General features: G+C 41.6%; 2 protein-coding genes across 2 annotated transcripts in view; one reads left to right on the forward strand and one right to left on the reverse strand.

Moving 5' to 3' along the window:
* Positions 1-1,010: 1,010 nt before the first annotated feature.
* Positions 1,011-11,357, reverse strand: KIAA1143 (KIAA1143 ortholog). Its single transcript, XM_054273437.1, has 3 exons — positions 11,240-11,357; positions 9,590-9,749; positions 1,011-1,551 (listed from the first exon to the last, which is right to left on the reverse strand). Exons 1-3 carry the CDS (start codon positions 11,345-11,347, stop codon positions 1,340-1,342), a joined length of 480 nt encoding a protein of 159 aa, XP_054129412.1. The 5' UTR covers positions 11,348-11,357; the 3' UTR covers positions 1,011-1,339.
* Positions 11,358-11,572: 215 nt separating this feature from the next.
* Positions 11,573-12,932, forward strand: part of KIF15 (kinesin family member 15) — a 33,307-nt gene continuing 31,947 nt past the window's right edge. The window contains exon 1 of the mRNA XM_054273435.1: positions 11,573-11,591. Coding sequence (XP_054129410.1) covers positions 11,573-11,591 — 19 coding nt within the window. The remainder of the gene's footprint in view (positions 11,592-12,932) is intronic.

The following is a 12,932-nucleotide window of genomic DNA, read 5'->3' on the forward strand; positions in this document are numbered from 1 at the left end:
GTTTTGTCCTTGTTCCTCGTTGGTTGTTGTTTGGAGAAGAGGGACTTTCATAATCACAGAGCTTCAGATGCTGTGGTGGGTTTTTTCCCTTTGTTCTCTCTCCAACACGTGGTTAGGAGAAGGGGCTTCTCCACCAGCTTGCCTTTGTCCCCTGACCACGTGGTCTTCTGTGGAGGCCAACATTTCTGGGGAGGGGTTTCTCTGCCATCTTGTCTTTGTTCCCAAGCAGTCCATGGGATTCAGCACCTTTGTATCTGGTGATGATTACTGTTATCCTGCCTGTTGCCGTTTCATTTTTTAGTAAACTTTTATTTTTTCACTTATATGTTCTTGCTTTCATCTCTGCTCACCAGTGAAAGGGAAGCAGTTAAAGCTAAAAGGGGCAGTAACTCATTTTGGAGTGTCTGCTCCAGGAATTGTCTTAAACCAAGATACACACAGCTATAGTGTTTCTTGGCTTAAATTCCCTGTTTACAACTTTCCCCCTACTTGAAGAATACTAAATTAATGCTTTTCCACAGCTTAAAGATGAAATACAGTTTTTAAACAAGCTGTCTGAGATCCCAAATAATTATGAACATATAAGTAGTTAACTGGAACAAATATATTTAAAAAAAAAAAAAAACCCAAAGCACCATCAAACCATTGAGCCCATCAGTGTCAAAGCCAAAGTGCACAGGCTTCTTTTGCATTAGTTGATACCATCAACTAGAATCAAAATCTTTATACCTTGCTATTACAACCAATTCAAATGAATTTGATGTTTCTTAGACTGCATTCACCAATTGCAGGATCAAGACTACACAAATTTAGAAATGCAGCCTCCTTTACTACAAGGCTCTGCAAGAGCTAATCTTGCAAATCACAAATGCAAAGGTTGTGCAAACTTTTGTTAAGCTGTGAGACAGAAAACTTCAGTCTCTGTTTAACATCAATGAAGTGCCTCTCTTTTGAATGTCAATAATAAAGGTAGAAACCATAACAGTCAACCAAGGCTATTCAATTATTCAATATAGACAAAACACATTTTAGTAATGGAGGGCATTTTAAAATTCACTGAAAATTTGTAAGCTAAATATATACAGGTATAATTTGCTACTCATTTGTGACCTCAAATAGCTTTTACATACATGGTTAAATTCTCCTTTAAAATTAAGACATGACATACAGTTCCAACTAACTGCAAAGACTTAGTTCATGCTAATTTTATACATTACTTCTCTAGTTGGACTATAGCAAAGTAAGAGAAGACTCAGACACCATGCTTCTATTCCTATGAAAGCCCTCAATATTATCCAGGTCTCTAGACAGGCAAGTTAAGCATAAAAAAAATACAACCCTAATCATCATTTTCCTCATCATCAAATGACAGAAGACTGCTGTTTTTCACTTGCTTAGCTGTACTCTGAGAAGTAGTTGCTTCCCCCTTGGTTTTCTTTGCTTCTTTCATCTTCTTACTTGAACTTACATTGAAGTCTAAACACTTCTCTGATGAACGTTTGGCTGGTTTCCTGAACATAATTTTTCCATCAGCAGGTTCTGGTTCATCATCTGTAACAAAGAGAGTAGAGTCAGAACTCATCTGCATATGTTCACAAACACATACAGGCCTTGAACCAAAATCAGTAAGGCCTCTGAGAGAATACAACAATCATGAAAATATACTTTTGGCCAAAAATTCTGTATCAATGAATGGCCTTCATGTACACACACCTGCTTCATGTCAGCAAGCCCTTGAAGAAAATCCTCCTGCAGTTCCTATTGGAAATAGGGTTTCACTAACCAGAGCTCTAACTTAGAAGAGATTGTGAGCCGTTCTGTGAGCAGAATGAGAGCTTTTCCCTCACATTCCATTCACATCCACTTACCAAAATGGAGAGGACAACTTCATGGGATCCTCTCACTCTGCTTCAGTATTTGTAAAATTTATGACAACAAATGCATTTATTTCAGAATTATGGCATCTCTTTAAATAACAAAATGGCACATATACAAGAAAAACTTTTTTCCCTAATATATTCTGTCCTGTTGAGACAGCTGAAAAGGTCACATGGCAATAAAGGTCCCCTTTTTTATTGTAATGGATGAAAGTTTCATGGTTTCTTTGTATCTGCAACATCACCCAACTATTCCAACTGACCAATTTTGCTCTAGTGCATGCAGAGGAGCAGACAACAATCCTGAAAACAGGAGAAGTCCCTTCCATGATTATCAGGCAGAATGGGAAAGCTACTGCATAAGTAACAGCATCAGGGCAGTATTTCTGGAAGATAAAGTATAATGTAAAGTTGTGAATCAGACACTAAGGTTGATGCTGCAGTAGTTTGCAATTTTTATAATGTATATGTGACAGAATGTTAAGGAGCCGTAGGTTCTGTGCAAGATATTTTTCCTAAATTACTTTTGTGAAATTCATTACTCAACAGAAATGTGTTTGACAAGATTATGTGCTGTTTAATTAAAACCAATAAATAACTTTTCTCTTTAGCACAAATTCTTCCCTCAGTATATCAGCACTACGGCAGAAGACTTAACATTTCAGTGTTATCTACACAGCACTGGCTGAAACTCTCCTCAGTGCATTCTCAAAACAATACAACTAATAAATCTGGTACCTTAAGGGTTGTGTGGTACAAATGAAGACATCGACTTAGAATGCCCTAAGTTTCAGAGACCCTCTTAAAGAAGCAAGCTAGCTTGAAAAACTAGGCAATTCTGTCAATGGCTTCTACGGAACACATCCTTCCAAGAGGTGCATATGGTGGTGAGCTGGAGCACAAGTCCTGAGGGACATGGGGTTGTCCAGCCTGGAGAAAAGGAGCCCTGGGAGGTCTCATCTCTCTCTGCAACTGCCTGAAAGGAGGCTGTGCTGAGGTAGGAATCAGTCTCTTCTCCCAAGTAACAAGCAATAGGACAAGAAATGGCCACATGGGGAAGTTTAGATAGCATACCAGGAAAAATCTTTTCCCTGTGAGAGTGGTCAGGCACTAGAACAAGTTGTCCAGGTAAGTAGTGGAAACACCATCCATGCAGTGTTCAAAGAACTCGTGGCACTTGGGGACATGGTTTAGTGGCAACAAAGTAGTGCAAGGTTAATAAGTGGGGCTCCATGGATCCTAGATGTCTTTTCCAAACCCAGCATTTCCTTGATTCTATGATTCTACACTAGTTTATGAGAAAATACTACTATGTAGAAAATAACTAACCAGGTTTGGGGAAAAATACTTCATTCTTGGCACATTAGAAAACCATTACAGTTACAAGGAATTAGCAGCAATAACAAACTGTAGATATGAAAAGCAGAGTTCTCAATGGATCCACTGTGAACTCTGCACAGAGAGCTTAAGTGTTTAGATGCTGTACATGTGATACAAAAGTTCAGGAAGTGCCTACAATAAATTTTGGGAGGGAAATAGAACCCCTGAAAGGATATCACACCTAATGAATCAGAATACACTATGCATCCTTTTTCTCAGAAGTTAGGCCTCCATTTTTAGGCTAAGAAGTTTAATAGCAAATGATTCCCCTTACTAATTGTTGCCTAACTACAGTGTTTATTTGTAAATAGAGATCTTTTAATTTAAACAAGATCTGAGGAACAATCTAAGCCAAAATCTGAAAAAAAAAATCTATCTATAAGGAGAACTTCCCTTCTGTGCAGACACAACTGTCTATGTGCTGTATACAGTATCCAGACTGCTGTGGAAATGACACAACCAGCTACTGGATAAGCATGAGGAGCAAAAAAATCAAACCCCCATTGGATACTCTTTAACAAATGGATTACTACATTTTCTTAGAGTAAATTCTTAGGTAAATTTGAAAACCTAACCCCTAAAAATATAGTTCAAAGCATACCCATAAAAGAAAACAGAAAAACAGCTACGCAGTTGTAATCCATGGAAAAGGCGAGGACAGAAATTTCAATTTTACTCACAACTGCCCTGCTACCCACACTGTGAACTACACAAAATAACTTCATTTTGCCAACCAGATGGAGAAACTGATAAGTATCTTTGCAATATGAATTTCAACATGTAATAAGCTAAGGCCACAAACAGCAAAGCTCAAAATCTCCACCAAAATGGCAACTGGCTCAGCTCTGACCTCCAGGGCTACAATACTATTCGCAGGTCATTCTGTATCAAAGGAAATTATTTTAGCTCTTGGCCTGGTTAAACACTGTCAAAATTTCATGATATGCTCAAGGACATTCCTTTCAGCAGGAAGCCGAGGCCAGCTTCAGAGCAGTGTGTGCTGGCAGTGCTTGACAAAGAATGAAGCAGATAAGGAAACACAGTAGGCCTAGCCTACATGTGGAGAGAGTGAGGACAGACTATGCTTTCTGAAAAAAATTGATGAGGCAGTTCAAGGAATTTGTGTTGATGTGTTAAGATTCTCTTGTTCAGCTGGTAAAATGACTTCACTTTATCCTTTGTAATTTCACCAGGTTCTTATGTGTCAGCTATCTTTTTTGTCTGCATCAGAGACCTACAAAAAACTGACTTGTATTAAGCAATGCAAAAAAAAAAAATAGACTCAAGAAACAATCTCAGGGTTGGTAGTTTTTAAAACAGATTCCCAATAAAAGACTCAGTTAGTATTATGAATTATGGAAAGTGGGATTTCTGAAACACACTGAAACACATGAAGTAAAATACATAAAAACACTACAGGAGAAATAATAAAATCCACTTCTCAAAAACGAGTCAAAAACTACACTAGCAGTTCAAATTCCCACTGTTCTTAGTCATTCCTGCTTTTTTACCTGGATCACAAACCACTGGTTGACCAACATGAGCACAGTCAGATCTTGAGCTGAAAACTTACTTCACAAGTGACATCAATTTAGGAAACCACAAAATCAGAAATTTCTTCTTTTCTAATTATTTCAAGGTATATATTAAAATATAGTAGAAATGAGAGCCTGAAAATGAAATACTGCTCCTCAGTTTAGAGGGTTTTTTATTTAGTAGTCATTTGTGGATTTGCAGCACGCTTTTCAGCGGTTTCTGTCCACATATGTCAATGAGGTAACAACAGGAAACACAAGTGCCTCTAAACTGTCAGGAGCAACAGAAGGAACAGTGGAACCCATGTAGGTCTATTCAAAGATAAGAGGTTAAGAAAGAAATTACAATAACCTGGCAAATTTCTTAATGGTTTCTAAGGTTAGAAGCTCAGGTCAGCCATTTCAGATGCTCCTTCCAATTCTTTCTGGCCATCCATTCTCCATCCATGCCTTTGGAAGCATTTACTCCAGGAATTCAGCACACTTGTGGTTTGAGGATAAGAAGGTCACTCTTGCTCCATAGTCAGTTTCAATTGTTTATGAGAATACTTGGGAAATTTTTCTTCACTTAAATACTGCAAAGTTAGCTTTGATTTAGCTTCCTGCTATTTCACATATATGTGAAATATTTCATATTTCACAGAGCAGCATTACCTCTGTGAGATGTATCTGATACATCAGCTGCTTAAATCAGAAGAGCCAGTGCTAATTCAGGAAGGGCTCCAATAGCCAGGACAGCAGGGACTGTATTCTCCTTGCCTCTTCCCTCTACTGTCCTTCCCCAGAACATAGAATGAAACAAGAAAAACATTCTTAGGCTTTGAACAAGAAAGGACACCTTTTACCAAGTTTGGTCATCTGCATATGTCAGAGTGTCCCAGAGGCCCTATGAAGTAGAAAAGCAGTAGAAAAAAAAACTATTTTATAGATTGTAATGAATGCTGAGATAAACTATCTTGCAGTAATTAATGTATTTTCTTTTGTGCAAATTTAATTTTTCATAAGACCATTTTTGTCTCTGTACCAACAGTGACAATTTTTAAAATTATGCATAAAACATTAAGCAAAATCACTGCTGATACACAAACTACTTCTTTTTAAAAAGCCTCTGTGTCTTTGCTCCATGGAGAAAAATGTTTCAATATAGAAGGGTGTTTTCTCATATAAGAAAGGTTTGGTCCTAAATAAAAAAGATCCCTGTGACTCTACTTGCAAAAGCCAACAGAAAAGCTGGGATTTGCTCTGCCTTAGGAAGCAACTAAGTGCAGCTAGGACATTGATCAGCTGGTTTTACTAAATTAATGCAAAAATGTTACTCATCTATAAAAGAAAATCAAGTCATAGCAACATCTGGTGTCTAAAATTAAAAATAAACAAAACCAAAACGAACAAAAGCTGTAGCCGTGTCAAAATGGTTATAGAAGAAAACAAAGGAGAAAGTATGTAAATGAGATATGGAAAATTCTGAAGTAATATCACAATCCTACACCTGAAGACATGGTCCTTTAAATGAGACAATCACCACAATACAAGAGAAAATATGGCAGAACCTCAAAACTGAGTACTTCCCAAGTTCTGAAAAACTTTGTATCCACAACAGAGTTAGTAGCACATTTCTAAGGATCTATCAAAGTGCCTCAGCATTGATGCATGCTGGAAAGGAAGATTGTCAGTTGGGAAATTTACTTTCCTATTAACTTTTTAGCTTCATGTAATTTCACTAATGATCTGATTTGGGACTATATAATAAGGTCTAGTAACTATTAAATTAATTTGACTTTCAACTCTGGGATTAAAATCAAAGTAACATGAAATGCAACCAAGTCATGCAGCACCAAACTTTCTTTATACTTCCCATTTTCAGAATTGAGAGCCGAAAAAATAAAAGAAACTCTCATGTTACTCAAAACTCTCTTTATTAAGCTGGAAGTGAACAGCTGTCTAAACACCTGTCTCAGACTAGAAATCAAAATTTAAATCTAGAGGTCAGACTGACAGTGCAAAAATGGCCGAAAATGCAAAAAAGCCTCCAGCAAGCTCTGGCATAGTCACACTCAGCTCCCTTCATTGGAAATTTCACCCTGGGTTCTCTCCATAGCAGAGGAACACAGCAGTGTGCACAGCGCTTACCCTGTTTATTCCCATGAGCCACAAAAAGGAGAAGAACACGAAGACCTCATATGAACTGCAAAGATGAATGAACAGTAACACAATAATGCAGAACAGAGGGCAGCAGTCCCCAACACTCTTGCTACCTACTTCTGTGGATTTTTTCCTCCAAATGCAAGCTATTACTGAAGGACTGAAGGGGTAATAAGCAGAGGTGACAAAAGTCCTACAGGGACTCAATACTGCCATCCTCACTACTTACAATTATGTATTACGAATGTCTTTTTCCACCAAGTAAGTTCAGTCACTCTATTCAAATACACTTCCATTTCACACTGTGTATTCAGCTTGGTAGCTCTTTTGGACTTTTTTCACAGCATGGACTCCACCTCAATAGATTCTCATGGACAACTACTTCTTTTTGCCCGGCCTTATAAAATCATTTTTCCTCCTACTGTGATCACTCAAAGTTCAAGTTGCTTATATGAAAAGGAAGCCAATGCTCAGAAAGAACCATGATATTTCTTTCCAATAAGCTGAAACTTCTCCCAATACTAGGAGGGTGAAAAGAAATTTTGTGATGACTTTAAAAACTGCGACACCAAGCATCTATAAGCATTGCACTTCAATAACAAGGCACCAAGAAGTAAGCCCAAAGCTGAGCAAATATTCTCAGAGGAGCTCAAGTCATATACCTGCTTAGACCTAACAAATATAGATCTACAGATCTACCTGCAGAAAATAGGATGTGGTTTATTTAGTTCCAAGCTAACCTATGTTATTAAAAATTAGGATTTCTCATCAATCTGCTTTTCCAAATATATAAGATTCTCAACATATTTTCTCCCACTTCTGTTACTGACTTCTCCATTTATACCATTTGAATTTTAACACGTACATCTACACAGAGACAGCATGATCCTGAATTTTCAAATCCAAATGGCAGACAAAGAGAGAAGCTAAAGATGTCATATTGACAGCCATATGCTAGGCCTCACAGTGTGCTCTAAATTCAATTGGCAGCTTTTGTAGATAGCCTAATAAATAATGGCTAACCACAGAAGACATCCAGTTTCTATGACTCACCTTTCTATTTCATACTTGTGGGTTTCCAGTTCCTATATTCTTAATTGTCAAGACATTTCCACTAGAGACAACAGTGCCTACATTCAATTTGTCAGGTCTTCAGTCAGCAAAAAATAAAGCTCCATTTCATCACACCCTGATGACTGAAGCTTCTGGACACTCAAAGCACTTATGTCAATCATACCTGAATTATGAATACTGAGAGAAATTCTTAACATAACTGTATCCATCAAATGTAGTTTCTCATCCCTATTGTAAAACTGCAGCAGCCCCTCCCACACCACTTCCATCTTTCCATTTGTGTAATTCTTTGTGGCAGAGCATCCTAGGGTGACTTTATGATGTTTGCATCCCCAATCCTCTGCTCTGTTTATGCTGGATATTATATTCTGTGCCTTCAAGACTGGTTCTGAGAGTAAAGGCAGGGAGAAGAAGAAGCATGGAGTTTGTTATCAGAAACTGCACTGCTCCTCTACATACTGTGCTGGATTGTTTCATCTGGGCAAAGACAGAGCAGAACAGGGCCCTCCTTTGCTTTTTAGTTAGTTTAGCTAGCTGAGGCAGGGAAGTTTCCCCTGAACTGTCTTTTCTTTCCCTTTTCTTGGAACTGTTCAAACCTGCTCTGGACTGGGACCCGGGGAAGCACCAAGAGCTTGCACTTTGTGGCCACCGGGGCCTTCTCTGGGCAGCAGCCATTCCCAGTGCTGGAGAGATTGTAACAGAGCGACCACCCCAGGAGAGACTTCCTGAATTTGCCATCTCTTCAGAGCAGTGAATGAATTTTGTCATCTGGTATTGTTCATTTTTTGTGCTGGGGAGTGCTTTACCTGTTAAATAAACAGGTTTTTCCCACTTCTCTCCAAGGAAATTTTTCCCAAAACAGTTGGGGGATGGGGCCGCATGAGTTTGCTTTCTGGGGGGGCCCCCTTTTGGAGAAGAAAACCTTTTGGAGGTTTTCTCCCAAATTTGCCCTAAACCAGGACACAGAAAAACTTCTTTTTCTGGACCTTGCTGGTTTTTGACACTATTGTATCATCTATTTATCTTGCTTAACGTATTTGCAAGTCACAACACGTACTGGGGTTGATTTTAAGCAAGTAATGACATAGACCTGTCAGGTAAGTGAACATGTTCCCAAGCCACACATCTGCAATTCTTTCTACAGACCTGAATCTCTCTACCCTGACACCCTCTTTCATGAACTCATACAATTACCTTTTAAACATCCACTCCACTGTCAAATTCAGCTGAACTAGTCAATGAGTTAAAAAATGATCGCAGATGATGTCAAAAGACTGTGCACTGGAATAATACAACAGAAAAGTTAATTTACAAAAATACAAAAAGAATTAATTTAAGGGAATATTTAGAGGGAGTATGGTGCACAATCAAGAAGCACAGAACTACACCATTATAAAAAGCCAGACAGCCTGAATATGTACTTAATGACTTGAGATTAGGAACCAGAAGTGCAAATTATTTACGTGAAAAATTCAGAACTAATCAAAATTAAACAGTAAAAAGCTGAGCAAGTATCAGACCCGCTTTTGTGGGTTATCTCTTTGACTACACAAAGCAAGAAATTAGTAGTTTGAAATTCACCTGATTCTTTTGACTTTAAGGCCTCTTTGATTTGCTGTTTAATTTTCATTGCTTCTTCTGCAGTCAAGTCTCCTTTTTTCAGTGTCACCACTTGAGGCTGCTCATCTTCCTTGTCACTGCCGTTGTCGCTGTCATCATCGGCAAGTGGAAGCTGCTCTCTCTGGACAAGAGAGAAACAAAAGCCATCCTGATCATCACTCCAGCTGTGGGCCAGTGGTTTCACTTCATTTCACTTTTGCAGAAAGGTTATTGAAGAGACTTGGCAAAGCTGCCAGTGCCAGGCCCACCCAACACGCATTATCCAAAGGACACTCCAATCCTATCACTGAGACACGGCTTCCCATTGAAAACATTAGCATGGGAGTATGGGCTCCTTCAATTAGAAACCAGAAGGAACTTGGAAAGCAAGAAATTAATTCCTTTTCTTTGCCATCTTGACTGTGCAGCACTGTCTGCTATGCAACACTAAGAAAAGCTTTAAATGCAAGGCTCCAAACTTGAACCTTCTATGCTGTACTCAAAGCAGCACAAAGGGAAATGTGGGTCCATGGTGGCTGGGTTATTAAACCTGGCTAAACAAATCACTGTAAGCAGCACTGACACAAGGAATATCATACTCCTGTTTCTGCTCTCTCAAACTTGTGCACTGGGACAGAAGAATCAATTTGGTAATTTTGTAATTTTGGTTTTTTTTAAATAAACCTTCTGGCATGGAAACCTCAGTGCAGCAACTTGAAGTTTGGCAATATTAGAGGACCTGAAAACTTTCTATTGTAAGGAAAAGTATAGATATTATTACTGTAATCTACTGAATATATATATATATATATATATATATATATATATATACAAAAACGAGACGTTAATTTCTTAAGGTATCCTGTAAAATCTTATTAAGAGGGAAACACATGCAAAATCACATTGGAAGCAGAAAAAACCTGTGCCTCAGGAAAGGCTGCCCTTTAACCCCCTGCCTTTCCAGCCATCACAACACAGTTCACGACCACGGACCTACAGCAAGATTATTTTAGGTTCTTTAAGGGAGGGACCTTAAAGATCATCCAGTTCCAGCCCCCTCACCATGGACAGGGCACCTCCCACTAGGCCAGGCTGCTGCGCGTCCCATCCAACCTGGCCTTAAACAGTTCCAGAGACGGGGCATCGCCAATGTCCTTAGGCAGCCTGTCTCACCACGCTCTAAGAACTTTTTTCTATGTATCCAACGTAAATTTCTCCTCTTCCAGTTCGAACTCACGTTAACTCCTTTACAATAATTTGTTACCGTACTTGTACGACATTTTTTTCGTACCGCCCCCCTCCTCCACCGCCTGGGCTTTTTCAAGTCCAGTTCAAGCTGGGACACCCCCGCTGCTCGCCCCGTGCCCCCACAGCCCCCTCGGGCACGGAGAGGCTGAAGCGGCTGCTCCACAAGGCCGCCACAGCAGCCTTGCAGTTGTCTTGATCCTCCAAGACAAAGCAAAACAAGTTACACGTAAGATTTCAGTCCGTTTCAGCGAGTAACTACGGCTCCCCCTTTGCATTACAAACGCTGCTTCCCCACAGCCCACAAGGCGAGCTGGCGGGGATGGGCGGGCACCAAGGCTCGGCAAGCGGGCGCTGCCGCCTCCCACCCGCGGGCCAGGGCGTTACCTTGGTGTCCACCGTGGGGCCCTCCCGATACCCGACCTGCCGCTTGAAGCGGCTGAGGAAGGCGGGCTCGGCCGGCCGCACGTAGGACACCTGGTTCCTCTTACTCATGGCCGCCACCGCCGCCACAGCCACCGCGCGCGCTTCCGGGGGACGCGCCGCGCGCTCTCCGTTCCGGGGCTCCGGCCAATGGCGGGGCACGCGCGCGCCGGGGGAAATGGCGGCGCCCGCGCTGGGCTCGGGCAGGGGGCGGGGCCGCGCCGCTGAGCGCCAAATTCGAAGGCGCCGCCATTTTGGAGCGGCGGGCGGGCGGGAGTCGCCGGGCTTGGAGCGACCATGGCTCCGGGCGAGAAAGGTGAGGGGGAACGGCCGGGAAGGGGCTTGGGGATGTGCCCGCGGTTCGGGGAGCAGGGGGATTGAGGGACTGCCGTGTCCGGGAGGGCCGCGCTGTTCCGTGCCCTGGCGGGGAATCACTCGCGTGGGAGAACCAGTGGGGCCGGGTGCCGAGGGGCTCGGTGTCCCCCAGCGGGGCAGAGGCCCCGGGCATTCCGTCCTGCGCTGCCCCGGTGGTGTCCGGGTACCTGGGAGTCGGCCCTTTCGCAGAATTACAGAATAAGCTGAGTCCGAAGGGACCCCAAGGATCATCGGGTCCGACTCCCGGCCCTGCACAGCACCATGCCCAGCAATCACACCGTGTGCCCGGGAGCGCTCTCCGAACGCTTCCCGAGCTCTGTCAGGCTGGTGCTGTGACCACCTCCGTGGGGTGCCTGTTCAGTGCCCAGCCAGCCTCTGAGTAAAGAGCCTTTTGCTGATATCCAACCCAAACCTCCGCTGACACGAATTCAGGCTATTCCCAGGGCTCTGCAAGTACCTATCAGTCTGATTTCAATTTTTAACCGCACCGCTTTCCTTGATAACTTGTTTAATTGAAGAATAAATTGCTTAATTAGAAGCTACAATATTTCTCAGATGTTAAGTAAATCAAAACAGCACATAAAAAGCTCACGCAGCAGCAGGATATTTAGGTAGTTGAACGTCAAAGAGAAGGTAGGCATCTTTGCACATCATTGTTCATTCTGCTGTTAAAGGTGATCCTCTTACCAAAAAAACCCATGTGCTCATAAAGATTTTGTAAATACTTTATTATTGGAATATTTTGAGGCATTGTCTTTCATTGTTATTTTGCTCATTTTTTAAATACAACTTTGTTATTTTGTTCATGTTTTGACTACATTATGGACTTTGATATCAGATTAAGTAAAAAATAAGTCCTATGGGATAATATATGCTGTCTCCTTGAAGTCTGAAGCTGTGCAAAATGAGCCTCACTCACAGAATCAGTGAGGTTGGAAAAGACCTCTGAGATCATGGAGTCCAACCTATGAATGCCCAGCACCCTGTCAACCAGGCCATGGCACTGAGTGTCATTGGACACATCCAGACACCTCCAGGCATGTCCAGTACCTCCCTGGGCAGCCCATTCCAAAGCCTAATTAGCCTTTCAGTGAAGACATTCCTCCTGATGTCCAGCCTGAACCTCCTCTGGCACAGCTTGAGGCTGTGTCCTGTCCTGTCACCTGGGAGAAGAGTCTGACCCCAGGCAGCCTCCTTCCAGGCAGTTGTAGGGTGATATGGTCTCCCAGAGCCTCCTTTTTGCCAGAATAAACAAATGGCACATTGATAAGTGTGTGCACAT

Source organism: Melozone crissalis, unplaced genomic scaffold, assembly GCF_028551555.1.
Source record: "Melozone crissalis strain CALT ecotype California unplaced genomic scaffold, PUWL_Pcris_2 ptg000016l_1, whole genome shotgun sequence".
NCBI classification, from domain to species: Eukaryota; Metazoa; Chordata; class Aves; order Passeriformes; family Passerellidae; genus Melozone; species Melozone crissalis.

Excerpts from the sequence above, each read along its gene's own strand:
- KIAA1143 (XM_054273437.1), bottom strand. The coding sequence starts at position 11,347 with ATGAGTAAGAGGAACCAGGTGTCCTACGTGCGGCCGGCCGAGCCCGCC. Across the intron at positions 9,750-11,239 it reads GCCCCACGGTGGACACCAAG|AGAGAGCAGCTTCCACTTGC; the intron begins GTAACGCCCTGG and ends TCTCTTGTCCAG. Across the intron at positions 1,552-9,589 it reads CTTAAAGTCAAAAGAATCAG|ATGATGAACCAGAACCTGCT; the intron begins GTGAATTTCAAA and ends TCTTTGTTACAG.